The 18,719-nt window shown below is 64.7% G+C and overlaps 1 protein-coding gene across 1 annotated transcript; it reads right to left on the bottom strand.

Annotated features, from left to right (window-relative positions):
• Positions 1-8,607: 8,607 nt before the first annotated feature.
• Positions 8,608-17,998, bottom strand: STARD10 (StAR related lipid transfer domain containing 10). Its single transcript, XM_037377025.1, has 6 exons — positions 17,801-17,998; positions 11,442-11,589; positions 11,125-11,228; positions 10,787-10,904; positions 10,194-10,246; positions 8,608-10,102 (listed from the first exon to the last, which is right to left on the bottom strand). Exons 1-6 carry the CDS (start codon positions 17,960-17,962, stop codon positions 9,875-9,877), a joined length of 813 nt encoding a protein of 270 aa, XP_037232922.1. The 5' UTR covers positions 17,963-17,998; the 3' UTR covers positions 8,608-9,874.
• Between the last annotated feature and the right edge of the window lie 721 nt (positions 17,999-18,719).

Below are 18,719 nucleotides of genomic sequence, written 5' to 3'. Positions count from 1 at the left end.
GCAGGCAGGGCAGGCAAACCCTGCCTACACCCCAGCATTCCCCTTTCCCAGGCCCTTGGGCTCATTAATCAAGGAGAGCTAATTAAAGCGGGCAAAGCACAGTACCTCAGCTCAGCTGCGGGAGGTGGATGGGGCGAGCTGGCCAGCATGCCCGCAGCCCATGCCCGGCTCCCCGGCGGCTTGCGGAGGGGTCTCTGCCCGCCCAAGGACTTCCTCAAATGCTTCCTTGGTGATCGAGAACTTGCTGAAGAGCCGAGACGGGCGTTACGAGCCTGGCGCACGCACGGCGGGATGTGTTGCAATAACTGCTCATTCGCAGCTCACCACTGTGCTGCAAGAGCTTCACGGCCCCGGTAAAACCAGTAGTATCTCAGCACGCTAGAGGAGCCCCCACCACAGCCACCATGGGAGAGGAGGAAGCAGGACCCCTGTGCCGGGTGAGCCCCGGCTGATGGTGTGACGGGGCTGGGCCTTCGGCAAGAGAGGAAGGAAGAAACTGGGGGGGGTGGTCCCCGGAAAGCGGCGTGGCACGGCTAGCCGGTACTGCAGCAGGGACCGGGGCACCAAGGACGGGGTGTCCTGGGTCTGGCAGGACAAGCTGAGCCTTGGCCACCAGTGAAGAAGGGATGAGCCGCCAGGTGGCTGCCACGTCCCCACCACCCCAGGACCCCCGTGGACCCCACCGGGAGGGAAGTGAGCCCTCACCCCTGGGGATCCTGGTGGGCACCAAGGACACGCAGCCAGGTCGGGGGGGGGCCCTGTGGGAATGAGGTTGGACATCGATGGGAAGGGGGCTACTCAGCCGCCACGGTCCTGGCCACATTGGGCAACGAGCCTTGCACCGAGGTGATTTTTACCCCTTTCTGCCTCAATTAAGAAAGGATCCTGAGCTGGGACCGTGGCCGTCTGGGACTGGGCCAATGTCCCCAGTGTCCCGGGGGTCCCGGGGGATGGACCCATCCTGGCAGAGGAGCCCACAACTGACTTGCCTGCAGCTGCCGCAGCCACTGATGCTCTCGGCTGGGAATTGAAAGCGCCGCATCCTCACACCGAAACTTGCCGGCACAAATCCTTGGCGAGCAGAGAATGCCCAAAAGCAGAAGCAGGGTCCTGGGACCGTACTGAGCCTTGGCTCCCGGCAGCACTGCACCCCACAGACCTCCCACCGAAACTACTCCGGCACTTCACCTCGACAGAGTCCCATCAGTTCAGCAGCTGCAAAGGTCTCGCTTTGGGAAGACGAAGCTGTTTCATTTTCAAGATCTCACAGCGGAGCCCAGGCCAGTAAATACAACATGCAAACAAGATTCAAATGCACTGTGCTCCAGGCAGCATTCAGAAATCAAGTCAAATCTTGCAAAGTCATCAAAATCAAGGAGTGGAAAAGGTTCTTCAGAGCCTCTTCCTCCTGCCAGCAATTCAAATCTCAAAGTGCTTCATGTTTACGCAGCCAGGACTGGCCCCCCAGCCTCGCTGCAGGCTGCTGGGGCTGCTTTATAGCTCATACACACCCTGCTTTCCTCCAAGGCCATCCCGGGCTGCCAAGGTCCCAGCGGTGGGAACGGCCCAAAGGCAGCCATGCATGGAGGTGAGGGGTGTGCACGGCGCTGCGGGGGTGCACGGGGGTGAGGGGGTGCGGGGGTGCGTGGCTGAAACTGGGGGGTGCCTGGCTGATACTGGGGGGTGCAGGGCAGCGTGGGGAGTGCAGGGCAGCTGAGGATGGGCTCGCCCGGTGCCCAGGGGCGTTGCAGCAGCTGGGAGGGGAGAGCAGCAGGAGGGAAAGCCGTGAGCCGAGACCCACAGGACAGGCTGTGGGCAGTGGGATGGGGCAGCTCGGGGGGCGCTCCCCCCTGCTCTGATGTACAGTGGGAGGAAGTCAGTGAGGAGGGTGGTGAGGAGCGTGATGAGGAAGGCAATCAGGAAGGCATCAGGGACAAGGGGGCAGGGAAACAGGGGGTTCCTCATTTTCCCAAGGGCCCTCCTGTGTTTCCCTTCTCCCCCTGAAAGTAAAACCCAGGAAGGTGAAGTGTGCCCTGGGCTGTGGCGCCCATGAGGGCACATGAGCTCTTGGCATCGGGGGCATTGCCGCCTGCCTTACAAAGCCAGCCAGAAAAGGGGCAAATCCAGCAAAAAATGGGGCAAATCCAGCAAAAAAAGGGGCAAAACTATCTGGCAACTGATGTCCCTGCCCAACTGAGCCCCGACTGGGATGCTCTCAGCTCCTGACACACTTTCTGGAAGCTGCCTGCAAAATAGGTCAGGAAACCATACCCCACGTGCACAGCCCTCCCCCCCGGCAGCCCTGCTGGGCACAGCGCTGCCCCCCATCTCCTGAGGTCCTGTGATGGCCGGGGGGGGGGACCATGCTGAAAGAGGGGCTGCAGCTTGGGGGTATCAGCACCTATCCTGGGGGGCACAGCACCTCCATTCTCCGTGGGAATCATCCATGGCACCCAGCACACAGCATCAAAACCAAGTCGGCCCGTGTTTCACCTTCCCGAAAGCGGGAAGTGAAAGTCTCTTGGTGAAGTGCTCGACGGCTCCAGCTGTGGCTGGGGGGGCCCTTTGCCAGCCCTGCTGTGCTCCTGCCTCCTCTTGGTGCAGCCGACACCCATGGCACAGGCCCCGTTCCCTGCCAGGACCCCCCAAAACCCTCTGCCTGGAAAGAGCTGGCTCAGCAGGGTGCAGCAGCACCCCAACCCCATGCACAGCCCCCCCCAGCAGCCAGGGCATCCCCACGCACCCCCCGCCACCATGGCAACCCTGGCAAGCTGCAGCGTGTGGCTGTGGCCAGCAGGCACAGAGGGATGGGTACCCCCAACCGCATGCACCTGTTCCCCACCTTTGCAGAAGCCTTTCTGAACAACCATCCCCCCCCCCCCCCCCTCACCTGCAGATTTGGGGTGTCCAAGTGCCATCCCAGCCACTTGCTGGGTGCCCAGAACCGGGGCAGCACTGCCTGCCTGCACCACGGGTCAGCAGTGTGGGCAGGAGGAAGAGGAGGAGGAAGGCCATGCCAGGGGTGGGGGGCACAGCAGCACTTTCTCACCTGCCCCGGGCTGGGCAGGAAGCCCCATATTATTTTTAGACTATATTTTTTTCCCCTCAAGCGTGACGTTCGTGCCATGCGGCAGGCAGCAAACCAGAAGGGGAGACAGGCGAGGACCCACCCCAGCCACCCCCTGCCACATTCCACCTCCAGAGGCTTCTGGCTCTGCGTTTTAATGATTCCACAGCTCACATCCATCTGCAAAACCTCCCACAGCACTAACACCCCAATAGCCACAGGGTCCCCACAGCAGGACCCTCCCCAGAGCCACCTGCAGCCCCTGGCACCCGGTGACAGTGAGCGCAACCCTCCCAAGCTGATGAAATGGGACTTGATTTGGCCGGGGACGGGGGGGAAGGGGGCACAGACAGGTGGCCCAGGGTGGTAAAAACACGGCACGCATCCCGCTCGGCTATGGGATGGGGCTGGCTGTGCCGCCCTGCCTGAGGAGAGACGTGAGATGCCAGCATGAGGGAGCATCGCTCCCTGCCTTCCCTCAGACACCCCCAAGATACCCAGGCTCACCCCCTCAGTGGATTTTCTAGGTTCTGGCAGCAAACAACCTGCTTTTGCAGGGACGTGGGACACAGAGGGATGCAAAAACCCCAGTATTGCTATAAATATTCCCATCCCCGCTGTCCCGGCTGCTTGCCATAACAGCTCGGCCCCCGTAGCTACGCTGCAGAGAGGAGCACCCCCAGAAAACAACGGGCAGCTCTCAGAGGGGCTTTCCCTGGCGCAGACGTGACCTTCCTCCCAACACCGGTCCTGCCACCCCCGTGGGAGCTGCTGGTCAGCCCCAGCACGGCACCCACTCGCAGCACCCAGGGCTGCTGCGCGGGGCCAGCCGTGCCCTCAGAGGTGGGTTTTTTAGGGTTGAAGAGTGCAAATTAAAATTGCAAGCCCAGTGGCAGTGCCAGAGCCCGGCAGACACCCCCCCACAGCAAGGGACCCCAATGCAAGACATAGCCCCCGGCCCCCCGAGCATCATCCCAATGGTCCCGGGGCCGCGGCAGCAGTGAGGCGATGCAAGGAGCTGGCTCGCCGTTACCGGAGGACGAAGCGGTGACTGTCTCGGTTCCAGCCACGCGGCGCTGGCAGCCTGTGCCCAGGCAATTCTTCAGGCCTTGCCAGACATACCAGGACACAGCAAGGAAGAGGAGGAGGAAGGCGAGAGAAACCCACCGACAGCATTGCCCAGTGTTTGGGCAGTGTCGGCGGCAGTCAGCGCGGCACGGGTGCTGCTGGCAGGGGTCCCGGTGGCCCCGGCACAGCCGCAGCTGCCGGCGTTGTTTGGCTGTGAATTGGGACGCGCTGAGCTGGTTCTCAAAGAGAAAACAAATCTGCCAGCCGGGCCCTCCGGGTCCCGCTCTCCCAAGCTTTACCCCTCTGTCACCAGCCCGCAAGGTGGATTGAGCTGGGGTGAGCTGGGGATGATCTGGGTTATACTGGAATTGAGCTGGGAGTGCTGGGGTTGAACTGGGGTAGTACTAGGGTTGAGCTGGGATATGCTGAGATTGAGCTGGGGTGTGCTGGGAACAAGGTGGGGTGTGCGGGGGGTGAGCTGGGGTATACTGAAATTAAGCTGGGAATACTGGGGTTGAACTGGAGTGTACTGGGGATGAGCTGGGAATGAGCTGGGAATGAGCTGGGGTCTATTGGGGTTGAGCTGGGGTGTGCTGAGGATGACCGGGTATACTGGGGTTGAGTTGGGGTCTGATGGGGATGAGCTAGGGTATACTGGAACTGAGCTGGGGTGCACTCGGGATGAGATGGGTGTACTGGGGTTGAGCTGGGATGTGCTGGGGTTGAGCTGGGGTGTACTGGGGCTAATCTGGGACATGCTGGTGGTACATCCAGCCAGGGGGCACGGCCCTGTCACAGCTGAACAATTTTGGAGCAGGGAGCAGGGTGCAGCCTATCCCCCACCCCCCCCGCAGCTCAGCATCCCCCCTGTGCCCCCACCACACGCACAGCCCAGGGAAGTAGATGCCCTGGCAGCATGTGGGGCAGCGCAGGACAAGCATGACCCCCCCCAGGAGAGAAACCACAGCCAAGGAAGTGGCAGGGGGGTGTCCCCCAGACTGGGTTTCCACCCCCCAGTCCCCCCTCCCCCCCCCAGCATTGCCCACCCCAGCAGGCAGAGACACAGGGAGCAAAGCCGCAGTGAGAGGAGCACTGAGTACCTCTGTTCAGCGGTGGCCGGGGCTCCAGGGAGGATGCTGAGGTGCTTCCCGTAGTGGGCAGGGCCCCCCCAGCCAGGCCTGGGCTTGTTCCCGCATGGAGGAGCTTTGGCTGCCTCATGGAAATGCGAGACAGGGGAAAACCGTAGGGACTTTCCCCAAAAAGAGAAAAAAAAAAAAGAAAAGAAAAAAAAAAAAAAAAGGATTATGATTGGGTTTTTTTCCTCCCCACCCAGTTCCCAAGGCCTCGGCAAGGGGAAAAAATGAAGCGGGATGTTTTGGGGAGGGGGCGGGAGACACGAGGTTCCCACAGGCCCCCTGCATGGCTCCCCACGCCGGGGGCTGCGAGCTGGCCCCAGCAGACCGCGCTTAGCGCTGCCCGGACAATGCTCCTTTCATGCCGCAGAGCAGCTCGGGGACGGGGACACGCTGGCTGCCTGCTCTCGGGGGGGGGGGCACGGTCCCCGCGATCTCGGCCCCTCGCCCACGCGAGGCCATTAATTGCCCTGTGCAAAGGGGGGCCAGGCACAGCAGCACCCGCTTGCTGATGCAGCAGGCTCAGCCCCACATTTAGGGGATGGTGCTCTGCTGGGGTTCAGCCAGCGGGGCCGGTGTCTGACTCCCCCAAAATGCACCTCTGCTGCCTGCATCGCCCCACTCCCCACGGCCATTGTAGCTCCCTGCTCACAGCATCCCCCCGCTCACAGCATCCCCCTGCTCAAATCATCCCCACTCCCCACGTCCATTGCATTCCCACTCACAGCATCTCCCTGCTTGCAGCATCCCCCCGCTCGCAGCCTTGCCCCACCAGCAGCATCCCCGCTCCCCATGACCATCATATCCCCCCCCTGAAAGTACCTACATCCCCCATGGCCATCATATCCCCTGGCTCGCAGCATCCAGTCCCCACAGCCATTGTATCCCCCCTCTTGCAGCATCCACATTCCCCATCGCCATCGTATCCCCCTGCTCACAGCGTCATCCCACTCGCAGCATCCCCCCCATTTGCAGCATCCCACTCCCCAGGTGCTTGGAGCACTGTGGGTCCCCTCCCCAAAGCCTTCAGCCAAAGACGAGGGTGCGGTGGCCTCCCCCAGGTCACCGGGCTGCACACGCTGTAGGGCACCGCGGCCCCCGGGATGGGCAGCAATGCCAAAGGCTCATCCCTGCGGAGCCAAAGCCTCACAGACATTCCCAGCAGCATTTCGGGGATCCCTATGTCCTCCCCAGACAGCAGCAGGACAGAACCAACACAGCACCGAGCCCCCAGCACAGTCCTCGTGCCCAGTGGATCCGTGTCCCCCCTGCCCTGCCCATGGCCCGCAGCCTACCTGAGCCCCCGGTGCTGCCCAAAGCCCCCTGGGCACACAGCTCCTCCGACACCAGCTGCCTCTGCTCCCTTATGAAGCCATTTCTTCTCACAGCCCCCCTGACACTGAGTCCCTGGCAACACCTCCCACGGGCAAAAAAACTAAAAATCCCCCTGCGGGGGGCTTTGCCCCCCTGATTCGCCCCCACCGTGTGTCCCCCCAGCACCGGAGCCACCCGCGGTGCATCCCTTGCTCCGTTACTGCCCCGCACGGAGGTGGAGTGGGTGCTGGCTCCCTTTTTAATTGCGTCCTATTTTTACCGGCAGTTTGGGAGAGGTGCGGGAAGGATGGGGAGGATGTGGCAAATCAGAATTAATGGATGAAATCGGCAGCGAGTCCCCAGTGCCCGGCATGGTCCCACGTGTGACAGCACTAGTGGGGCACGGCTGGCGTCACCCCAGCCAGGCCCTGAGCCAGAACCTGGCACGCACCCATCCAGCAAGACCCTGGCGTGCAGAGAGAAGTTTGGGGTCTGCTGAGATGTGGGGTGCCCAGAGCATCAGGTGGGGTTGGAATGGGGGGGCTGCACTGGCCATAACTGCATGCACTGGTAGCTGTGCCCCACGGGGAGTGGGGGTCCCAGGGCTGAACCTGCAGAGCCACACTCCCCAGGGGAGTGCTGGGCTCTCCCCCGGGATGGAGCATCCTCTCTGCCCTCACCCGCTGCTCTGGGCACCCCAATGCCTCACAGACCCCGAACCCCTCCCTGCACCCCAAACCTCACACCCCAGCATGGCAGATCCTCTCCTGGTCCCAGCTGAGCTTTTGCAGCCCACACTGAGAGGGGGGACACCCACGGTGGGGCCCCTCTCTGCAGCACCAGCACTGGCTGCATGCCTGGGAGCAGTGACCCCCCCCAGGTGTCCCGTCGTCCCCCCACCCATCCCCGGAGCATCCCCGCACTGGCCTGACTGGGCAGCTGTGGGCTCTGCTGGAGGCTCCAAGCTGGGAGGCTCCTGGGTACCAGAGGGGGGAACAGCAGTGGGAGGGGGGGAAGGAAAAACCCTTCCCAGAATTAAATAAATAAAAAGCAGCTCTGGCAAAGCCCAGCAGCAGCTGGCTGTCCGCTGCCTGCTGCCCGCTCAGGCACCCCCCCCAGGCACCCCGCCATCCTCATCCTCTTCTTCATCACTTCCTCATTGCACGCCCCATGTTCTGCATCCCACCGCCCTGGCTCAGGCCCATGGCTCTGGGGGTCCGGCAGCCCAGGAGGGTCCCCTGCTCGGGGGGACGCTGCTTTGAGGTTTCCTGGCAAGTATCAGGAAGAAAGATGAAGGTTTCAGGGTTACCAAAGGTTCATCCTCCCCAGCTCCATCTTCCCCCATTGCCGCTGAGCGTGCATCCCGTCGGACACTGGAGAACCCCCCCACGGAGCCAATGGCTGCAGCGAGCCAGGCACCGTGGATGGCCGCATCCTGAGCAGCGGAGCTGGGGGGGATTCGCCTCTCCCTGCCACCTGCAGGGCTGGGAGCCCCCCCAGTCTCAGCTCCAGGTGATTACCAGACACTCACCATTTCCACTTTTTATTCCCATTTTAAGGCCTTTCAAAGCTCCTTGTAGAGGTGGAGAAAAGCTGGAGAAGCCAGGGATGCACCCCCAAATAGAATCCCCTGCAGCCCCCTGACTCAGAGGTGTTTTTGGTGGGGCTGTACCCCAGCTGGGGTGGTCCACAGGCGGTACTGGTGTTATTCGTCTGGCTGGGGCTGGGGCAAAACCCACTACAGGGGCGAACAGCCTTGTCTCCAATTACTGCCCAGCACTAATTGGGTTTAGGGGTTTCTCAGCACCCTCCAGCAGCACCACCACCACTGAGAGCCCCCCCGGGGTCCCCCAATGCCAAAGCCCACAATGGCTCCAGGGCACCATCCCAGGGACCCCCCGATGAGTGGGACCTGGCAGCACCCACCACGACCCCAGGGACCCCCCTGCCTGAGCCCACTGCAAAGCCGGGGACAGGGAGGGCTCACAGGGGACCGAGGCAGGACAGAGAGGCCAAGGCACCCTGTGCCGGATTTATTTGTTTTATTCCTAAATAATCAGCTCCAGTACAAGGTACAAAATCTCCCTCCTCCCCTCACTGCCCCAGGCACGGCGGGGGGACAGGAGTGCAGCCAAGGAACAGCTCCAAAATCCCGATTCAAGGCCTCTAATTCTAGCGTAGAAAGTGTTCAGACACCGAACTTGGGGTCCCTCACCTAGAAAGGGGGGGCAGGAGCTCCCCGAGACCCCCAGAATATCTGGAGGTGCCAGAAGCCCCCCCCCCCGCCTCCAAGTCCCCCCAACATGCCTGACCTGAAGATGCTGGGACCCCGAGACCCCCAACATACCCGGAGGTGCCAGCAGACCCCAAAGCCCTCCTCAAACACACATAAAGATGCTGGGAGACCCCCATGACACCCCCCAGCACACCTGGAGGTGCCAGGAATCCCCCAAGTCCCCCCAAGATGCATGGAGGTGCTGGGAACCCCAAGCCCCTAGAGACCTCCAGAACATCTGGAGGTGCTGGGAGCCCCCCCAGGTCCCCCTAACATGCACGGAGGTGCAAGCAGCTCCCAAATCCCACCACCACACACACACCCGGAGGTGCCAGGAGCCTCCCAAAACCCTGCCAGCATGCCTGGAGGTGCTGCAAGACCCCAGAGACCCCCCTATTCAACATGCCTGGAGGTGCTGGGAGCCTCCAAGCCCCCTTCCCCCCCCTGCCCAGCATGCCTGGAGGTGACAGGAGCCCCTAAAGACCCCTTTGCACACCTGGAGGTGTGGGCAGCCCCCCCTCCAGCCCCCCCGGGGGTCTGCTTAGGGCAGGGGTCCTGCAGGAGGAAGGCAGTTCTGTCAGACCCTAACAGAGGAGACAGGGAGGAGGGCTGGGGGAGTAGGGGGGGTGCAAGGAAGGGCTGGGGGGATCCCCCCTGGGCTGGGGAGCAGGGGCAGGGACCCCCCCTTTCCTCTGCCCCCCATCCCAGGGCGACAGCTGAAGGGCACTTTGGGTTTGCCACCGATGGGGATGACGAGGGGGACATCGCCAGTGTGTCCCGCAGCGGCTGCGAAGGGACCAGACACCCCCCGGCTTCCTACCCTAGTGGAGGGGAGGGGGGGGCACCCCTCGGTCCAGGGGGAGCCCAGCACAGCCCCCCCGCCCCGAGCCAGAAGCGTGGGTGCACGTGCAGGTGCGTGCAAGAGAGAGAGACACAAACTGTGGTGGAAGGGGGAGGGGACGGGGGAGGATTGGGAGAAAATGACCCCACGGAGGGGGTCCAGGCCGGGGGAGGGGGTCAGTTAACGCTGTCCTCATCACTGGCCTCGCCGCGGTCGTCTTTGGTCTCGGCGAGGGAGCTCTCGTCGATGTTCTCCAGGGAGTCGGCATGCTGGAGGGAGAGCTCGGAGAGCGGCAGCGCGGGCAGCTGGCTCTGCTCGGGGAACAGCCAGGGCTTGAAGTGCGGGTTGTGCTTCAGCTTCCACTCCGGGTACTTCAGGCAAGCCTTGTACATCTTCTTCATCGCCTGGGATGAAGGCAGCATTAGAGCCCAGGCAGGCGAGGGGACAACTCACCTCACCCCACCCGGGACCCCGGCCCCAGTGTGACTGACTCACCTTGGGGGCCAGGAACTGCGAGGATTTGTTCACCACCCACTTTGGCAGGGAACCTGCCGAGACAAGAGGAGCCATGCTGGGACCCGCACGGCAGCCGGGACCCCCGGGCATTGGGACCCGCACGGCAGCCGGGACCCCCGGGCATGGCAGCGCCAGGACCCCCAGGTCACCCTCCGCAGGGACACCCAGCTGGACAGGGCACAGGGCGAGCAAGGGGGTGGCCAGTCCAGGGAAGTCGGGGCTCAACCCGAACTACGTGCTCAGCTTCTTGCCAAGTTACAAAAAAAAAGCTAAAAAAAAAAAAGCAAAGAAAGAAAAGCTATTTTGGCTGCCTCTCTGCCCCCAAAAAGGCGTATTTCTAGAGAACTGGCTGAAAATGTTTCCTCCTGGCACTGCTCCAGGGCTCCTGGTCTGGCTCCGGCCACATCCCGAGATGCTCCCACTGCTGCCTGTCTCCAAGCCCCCCCAAGCCCCCCCCCCCCCCCCCCAGCTACGGAAAATCTCCAGCCCCACTTACTGACCCCGGCAGACCCCCAGCCAGAGGGCGGCTGTCCCCGAGGGGTAGGCTGAGGCGCACCCCTCCCCCCCCCTACCTTTGGGGTCCACCTGTGCCAGGTAGGTGATGGTGCAGCTCTTGGCTCCTGTCCCCTCGATCAGGTAGCCCGTCTGGATGGAGACTGCTCGCACCATGTCCTTCCGCGGGGGGTAATTCTGGGGAGGGGGGACAGCGAGTGGGCATTAGTGGCAGGGGCAGGGCAGGGTTCAAGCAAGCATCTACCATGTGGGCAGGGCTGCCCTGACCCCCCAGAAACCAGCCCCCCCGATGCCACCAGCCTGCCCGCCCCCCACCCCCGGAGCTCTGACTGATCATGGGTGAACCCAGCCCCGTCCTGGCATGGGCAGCCCCCCCGGCCACCCCCCGGGCACTCACGGGGTGCTTCACGGAGTAGTTCATGATGATGTAGTCGGTGCCCATGGGCAGCCAGGAGCGGAGCGTGATGACATCCCGGTTCTTCAGGGGCTTGGGGCACTTCCCTGTGGACAGTGGTGGTGGGGAACCAGGGTGAGACACTCCCCCGACCCCCACCCCCAGCACCGGCCTCCCCTCCAGAGGGCCAAGCCTGCCCCCCGAATCCCTCCCAAACTCCTCCTGGGCACCACCCAACCCACCGATGCCCAAGCCAGGCACGCTGCCATGACAGCCACGGGGCTCAGTGCCCCCCCGGGACCCCCCCAGCCCCCTCTCACAGGCGTAGTAGCCCACGTCGGAGTTGACAGTCAGCTTCCCGATGTCAAATGTCTCAATGACGTTGGTGTCCCACTTTTTCCGATACTCGATGTCATGCAGAACGTCGTAGAGCGTCTCCGCTGGCACATCCTTGCACTCCATCCTGCACTGCAGGGGTGGGCGGCTGAGAAACCACCCCAGGGAGGGAGGGCAGCCACGGGGACCCCCAGAAAGGAGGGCAGTTATGGGGACCCCCAGGCAGGAAGGTGGCCACAGGGACCCCCCAGGCAGGAGGGCAGCCATGGGGACCCCAGGAGGGAGAGTGGCCACGGGGACCCCTGGAAAGGAAGGTAGCTATGGGGACCCCCAGGCAAGAAGATGGCCATGGGGACCCCCAGGATGGAGGGTAGCTGTGGAGACCCCCAGGCGGAAGGGTGGCCCCAGGGACCCCTGGGTGGGAGGATGGCCATGGGGACCCCTGGAAAGGAGGACAGCCATGGGGACCCCTGGAAAGGAGGACAGCCATGGGGACCCCCAGGCAGGAGAGTGGCTGTGGGGACCCCTGCAAAGGAGGCAGCCATGGGGACCCCCAGGAGGGAGGGTGGCTGTGGGGATCCTCAGACTGGAGGGTGGCCACGGGGACCCCCAGAAAGGAGGGCAGCCATGGGGACCCCCAGGTGGGGACCCTCAGGCAGGAGGACGGTGGCAGGGACCCCAGGAAGGAGGGTGACCACAGGGACCCCTGGGTGGGGGTCTCTTCTCAGGTTCCCCAAAAACCAATGCAACCCCCCCAAAGGAGCCGGTTACACAGGGCCAGCTACGCCCTGAGGCAGTACAGGGCTGAGCCCTGCACGCTGGGGGGACCTTCTTGGGGGGCACCTTCCCACCTTGCCTCCTCCCCCCGCTGCTGCTTTCCCCCCAGAGCAGCACCCCTGCGTGGAGGTGCCAGCTGGTGGTACCACAGGGCACTGGTGCCTGGTGCCGTGGGGCAGCGAGCATGGTGCAGGGGGCCCAGAGTGGGGAGCAGCCCCCCTCCTCCAGGTCAGGAGCAGCTCCGCTAACCACAGTGGCCAAATCCTCAGGAAGAGAAGGGGAAGGCAGAACAGGGATGCCATCGGGCTGAGAGCTGCCGAGCCGTGCCACAGGGCAGCACAAGGGCAGGAGCAGGCAGGGAGGGCAGCCAGCACAGGCAGCATCAGCAACCGCGCCACGTCCCTGGGGATGCTGCTCCTCCACCCCGGCAAACACACATGCCCCACGTGCCTGCGAGGTGGGTACGGCACCCTGTCCCCCACCAAATGCCACTGCCACTGGCTCCTGGTCCGTCCCCAGGGTGGCTTTAGCAGTGGATTTTGGGATTTAGGGGTGGAGGAGCAGCAGTGGCTGTCCTCACTCGAGCAGGACACGGCTGCTGCTCACGGCGCCAACCTCACAGAGCCTGTCCCCAAACCCACGGAGCCATCACTGCCCCACAGAGCCATCCCTTTCTCACAGCACCTGTCCCAAGCTCCATGGAGCCAGTCTCTGCCCCACAGAGCCCATACCAAACCCCACGGAGCCAGGAGCCTGTCCCCAACCCCACGGAGCCATCCCTGCCCCATGGATCCTGTCCCCAGCTCCATCGATCCCCACCCCATGGAGTCATGCCTGCCCACAAGATCCCATCCCATCCCCACAGAGCCATCCCTGCCCTGCAGAGCCTGCCCTCAGCTCCACAGAGCCTGTGCCCAGCCCCACAGAGCCATCCCTGCCCCATGGAGCCCATCCCCAACCCCATGGACCCAGTCCCTGCCCCACATGCCACAAAGCCATCCCTGCCCCATGGAGCCAGTCCCCCTGCGCCTCACACTGCAACCCTGCCACATGAGCAGGTCTGGCCAAAACGGAGGAAGGGGACAGCCCTGCAATGTGGTCTCGGGGAGCACACCCCTGGGTGACACACTTGGGGACCTCCTGCTCCCCACCAGCACCCAGGCAACCCCAGCACCCTGCCTGTGCCAGCTGGGCTGGATTTGGGAGCGGGCACCGCGCCGCTCCCGTTTATTCCTAAAGCAGGTCAGCGGAGTGGTGCCCACGTGGGCAGGACCAGCCGGGTGACTCAGGACCTGCCCACGCTGCAGCCCCTGGGTGACTCACGTCCCAGGGGGGTGCCTGCAGGGTCTCACCAGGAAAGGGGACGGTGCCAGCTGGGAAGCGCCCAGAGCAGTGCACCCCAGCCCTCAGTCAATATTGACGCTGACGTCTACAGGGCGAGGAGGAGGAGGAGGAGGAGGAGGAAGGGAGACCAAGAGAAGGGAGACAGACACAATGGGTGCAAGGGGCTGCCCGTGCCAGCTCTGCCCTGGGGGTTTTGCCTGCACCATGCCCAGCACCGCAGGGCCGGGGCTGTGCTGGGCACGAGGGGACAGTTGCCAGCATGCCGGGCTGTGGGACAGCAGCAAATCCAACAGGGAGACAGCCCCCACCTCTGCCCGGGGGGCTGTGGCCACCTTGGGGACACACTCGCCACCCAGGTGGCTGGGGGGGGACTGAGGGGACCCCCTGGATGGAGGAAAACTGCCTGCGGGGTCACCTCAACCCCCCACCCCACAACCTCGGGGGGCTGACGCTGCCACAAAGCCCTGGCTTTGCTGGCGCATCCCCTCCTGCCGGAGCAGGCTTCCCTGACACCTGGCGCAGGCAGCACTGGGGCCCTGGCCACACAGGCCATTAATTAAAAAGAAGATCTCCCTCCTGACCCAGATGTTTGGCATGATCATTAGCGACTGGGTGCCGCGTCTCAAGGTGACCTGATGAATAATTAACAAGTGGGAGCCAGGGTCCGGGTAGGGATGGCCAGCACGTGCCTGGCTGCACCATCAGCTCCGGCAAAGCTCCAGCTCCCTACTGATGCCTCCCACAGGATGGCTGCTGGCCATCCTTTTGGAGCAGCCTGTCCCCAGGGGCAGCATCTTCCCTGGAGGACTCAGGTCCTCAGGCACCAGCTTGTGGGGTGGGCAAGGGGGTCCCGGCTGGGGTCCCCTACCCTGCAGCCACCTTTAACGGGCAGCCTGAGGCCACCGAATCCCTCTGTCCCGGTGATGAATCAGCCCTGGGTTGTGTCAGTGGCACAAACTTGTTTCCAGACTCCAGAAAACAGGTTAGACGAGAGCTGCATCCCTAATGGAAGAGAGGGGGGGACAGACACGGCAGCTGCTTCAAAGCGGGGCGAGACCTTCAGGTTTGGTTTAATTACAGAGCAGCAGCAGGAGCAAGAAAGCCAGCGAGCAAACAGCGAGGCAGACAGCTCTTTGCAGGCTGCCGGTGCCAGGCACCGCAGGCAGCCCCCGGCCCCCTCCCCAGGGAGCTGTGCCGTGGGACACTAACACCCCGGCTCAGCCCTGCCGTGCCACGTCAGCGACGCCACGTGTGCCAGGGCAGCTGCCCATCCCACTAGCCGGCCACCACAAAAATCCAGCGGGAACATCCCATCCTGGGTGGGAGGTGCTGGGTCTGGGTGCTGCTGGGATCCCGGGGGGTGGCACAGGGACTGACGGTCCCACGGCGGTCCCCGATACCGGCCCGGTGCCGCTCAGCACGTGCATGGCACCAGCATTTAAACACCCAGCAGGATCCAGCCAGGAGGGTGTTGAGGGGGGCCAAGACCCGGCGTGGCTGCGGGATGTACTGGGCTCTGGGAGGGCAGGGCTGGATTGCCGGAGGGGGCTCGGAGATCCCCACGGGCCGGCTGGCTGCGCGGGGGCAAAGGCTTTGTGGAGGGGAACAGGGACAGGGAACAAAGGTGGCTGCCCCGGAGTAAATGGGGACCTTGGCCTTTCGGGGACAAAGAGGCTCCTTGGTGGGGTTTAACCGAGCAGCACCCCAAGCCCCGGCTCCCCGGGCACGGAGAGCAAAGGACACCCAGCCCTGGGGTGCTGCCCTGGCTCAGGGACCCCCGTGAGCATGGGACAGGGCACCGACGGCCCCGTGGTGGGAGCGTGCCGTGCCAGTCTGGGCTGGGACATGCCGGTGCGCACCTAGGGCTGGTTCCCTGCCAGGCCGATGGCTGCTGGCAGACGTGGCACACCGGGATTGTCGGGGGGGGGCAGGGGACGGGCAGGGCTGCACCCCCACGTGACCTCCCTGCTGCCTGCTCGCACCCAGCAGCTCTGCCCAGAGCAGCACCCCAACCCCGCCGCAGGTGCTTTGGGATGCAGCAACACCCCAAGAGCAAGCAGCGGGGCGGGGGGTGGGGGGTGGGGCTCAGTGGGGGTGCCGAGACATGCTGCCCCATGGGGCCATACCTATACCAGCGTGCCCGGGGAGATGCCCAGACTCCACGGAGATGGGTGCTCCACATCCCGTCGGCCACGTGTCCCAGCGCAGTGCTGGGCTCGTGCCGCTGCGGAGGGGGAGCAGCATTGGGAAGCCCCCACACCCCAAGGATCGTGTCCCCCGCGCCAGGCTGCTGCCGGGGCACGACAGGGACCTGTCCCCTGGTCACTACAACCCAAACCCACCGCCACAGCCCGGTGGCCGGGGGGAGCAAACAGAGGCAGCTCCCCAGCGGGCGCAGGTGTGGCGGGAGCCAGGCACAGCCGGTGCCACCGCCACTGCCACCACGCCAGGGACAGGTTTCCCCGGTGCCGCCAGCGCCGCTTGTTTGCGCGGCTGCTGCAGAGCAGCGTGTGTGCATGCAGGCCGCACCGCAGCCACCGCCTCCGCTCCGCCACCAGCCCTGCCAGCTGCCACCGGCCCTGCCAGGCCTCAGCACGGCAGTGAGGGCCACATAACCGTGGCATCGTGGAGGCACTGGCAGGGACAGGGACACCGGCCAGCCCTGCAGGCAGCCAGAGGCTCCAGCATGGCCACCGGCAACCTCAGCCTGACGCTGCTCCTGTCCCAAGTTTTCCCTTGGATTCCCGGTGCCCGCAGGATTCCCAGTGCCCGGTGCCCACTAATGGTGCCCGGCTGCCCCCTTTGCCGGAGGGATGAGCCAGGAGGAGTGCGCACCTGCCTGTGCCAGCCCAGCAAACCGGCTCCGCGGAGGGACGGGACCCACCAGGGAGGGAAGCAGTGGGGACCCGGACAGCCCTGATCTGTACCAGGGGGTTGCAGGGCCACAGCGGGCACTGCAGGGCAAGGGGACAGCCAGGATGGGGACAGCCCCAACGAGAGCGGACCGGTGCCTGGCCGGCCCTGAGAAGCCCCCAGCCCAGCCCCAGCCCCAGCTCCTCCGTGAGCAAGCGCTGGGGGGGTTCCTGAGGTGAGAGGGGACAGGCAGCACCGAGGCTCCATGGTCCCACGCCCCGTGGGTGCCCGTTTGTCCCTGGGCGAGTCTCTAGTCACCACTATGCAGCCCCCTTGTCCCCAGGGGTCCCTACTTGTCCCTGCTCAGCCCTGGGGTCTTGCTTGTCCTGGGGTGCCAGCTCACCCCTGGGACCCCTGTTCTCAATGGGGTGCCAACTTGGCCAAGTCCCCACTCGCTCCAGGGTGCTGTATCACTTGAGGGTGCCCACTAACCCCTGGGGTTTCTGCTCACCCAAGGATGCTGCATCACCCCAGGGTCCCCACTTGCCACAAGATTCCTGCTTGCACCCCCAGTGCCTCTTGCCCAGGGTGCTGGCTCACCCCAGTGTCCTTGCTTTCCCTCTGGGTGCTGGCTCATCCCAGGTCCCCATTTGTCCCAGGATCCCCATTAACTCCTGAGGTCCCTGCTCACCCTCAGGGTCCCTCTTCACTCCAGGGTGCTGGTTCACCCCCCGAGACTCCACTTGCCACATGGTCCCTGCTAACCCCCAGGGTTCCCACTCACACCAGGGTGCTGCATCGCCCCTGGGGCCCCCCTTGCCCCAGGACCCCTGCTTGCCCCCACGGTCCCTGCTCACCCAGGGTGCTCACTCAGCCTCCAAGTCCCTATGTGCTGTGGGGGGTGCCGTAACACCTGAGGGTCCGCACCTGCTACAGGATCCCTGCTAACTCCTGGAGTCCCTGCTCACCCCAGGGTGCTGCATCACCCCAGGGTCCCCGCTTGCTGTGGGGTCCCTGCTCACCCCAGGGTGCTGCATCACCCCAGGATCCCCACTTGCCACAGGATCCCTGCTTGCACCCATGGTCCCTGCTCACCCTTGGGTCCTGCATCACCCCAAGGTCCCCACCTGCCATGGGGTCTCCGCTCACCCTAGGGCGCTGCATCACCCCAAGGTCCCTACTTGCCATGGGGTCTCCGCTCACTCTAGGGCGCTGCATTGCCCCAGGGTCCCCACTGACCTCCAGCCCCGCCCCCGCGGATTCCCCCTCCACATCAGCAGCCCCCTCCCGCCCCAAGGTCCCCGCTGCCCCCGGGGGGCTGGGTCCCCCCGGTAGCCGGTGCGGATGCCCGGTGCCGGTGGGGGCTTACCTTGATCTTGTGGAGGGAGCGCTCGGGCTCCAGCAGCTGGACCCAGACGGCCACCCCCGCCTTGCTGTAGGTGAGGCTCCAGCCGCGCTCCGACTCGCACTCCGCCCGGAACGCCCCGAAGTCCCGGTCGTCGGGGATCTGCACGCTGTCGCGACCCGACATGGCCCCGGGACACCCCCCCCCTCCTCCCCCCCCCCCCGCCCCTTTGCCCGCTGCCGGTGCCGGTGCCGCGGGTGGCGGCGGCCCTACGGCGGCGGCGGCATCCCCGGTGCGCGGCGCCGCCCGGTGCGCGGTGCGCGATGGGCCGGGGCGGGGCCGCGGGGGCGGGGCCGGGGGCGCCGGGGGGGCCGGGAGCACCGGGCGGGGAGAGCCGGGGAGGGGGGAGCTGGGGCGACCGGGAGTACCGAGGAGCACTGGGCAGGGGGATCTGAGGGGGACTGGGAGCACTGGGTGGGGGGTGCCAGAGGGGACTGGGAGCGCTGAGGCGGACACAGATGCACACAGCTGTTGCACTTGCCCAGATACCTCCACAGTGCACACCCGCACACCCTGCCTGCCTGTGCACACGCAGATGCACGTGCTGCAGTTGCCTGCACACACGTCCCGGGCCTTTACATCCACCCACCTGCACACAGACACGGGCACACACGCGTGTCCCACGGGGGCACACACACGGGTCCGCACACATTCACCGAGGCGCACTCGCACACTCCTGTACCGCACCCCGGTGTCTTTCCCCACGGTGATGCCGGGAGGGGGTCCCAGCTGCATCCACCCCTGCACCCCGTGTCCCTGGTTTCGAAGGATTTCATCCTGGCCCGTGTCAGCAGCAGCGTGGCCAGCAGGGCCAGGCAGTGCCCGTCCCCCTGTGCTGGGCCCTGGTGCGGCCGCCCCTCGAGCCCTGGGCTCAGCGTTGGGC

This window comes from Falco rusticolus, chromosome 2, assembly GCF_015220075.1.
Source record: "Falco rusticolus isolate bFalRus1 chromosome 2, bFalRus1.pri, whole genome shotgun sequence".
Taxonomy (NCBI): Eukaryota; Metazoa; Chordata; class Aves; order Falconiformes; family Falconidae; genus Falco; species Falco rusticolus.
The sequence above is the reverse complement of the archived record's forward strand: the minus strand, read 5'-3'. Positions and strand labels throughout refer to the sequence as shown.

Excerpts from the sequence above, each read along its gene's own strand:
- STARD10 (XM_037377025.1), bottom strand. The coding sequence starts at position 17,962 with ATGTCGGGTCGCGACAGCGTGCAGATCCCCGACGACCGGGACTTCGGG. Across the intron at positions 10,905-11,124 it reads ACTACTCCGTGAAGCACCCC|AATTACCCCCCGCGGAAGGA; the intron begins GTGAGTGCCCGG and ends CCCCCTCCCCAG. Across the intron at positions 10,103-10,193 it reads CGCAGTTCCTGGCCCCCAAG|GCGATGAAGAAGATGTACAA; the intron begins GTGAGTCAGTCA and ends CCTTCATCCCAG.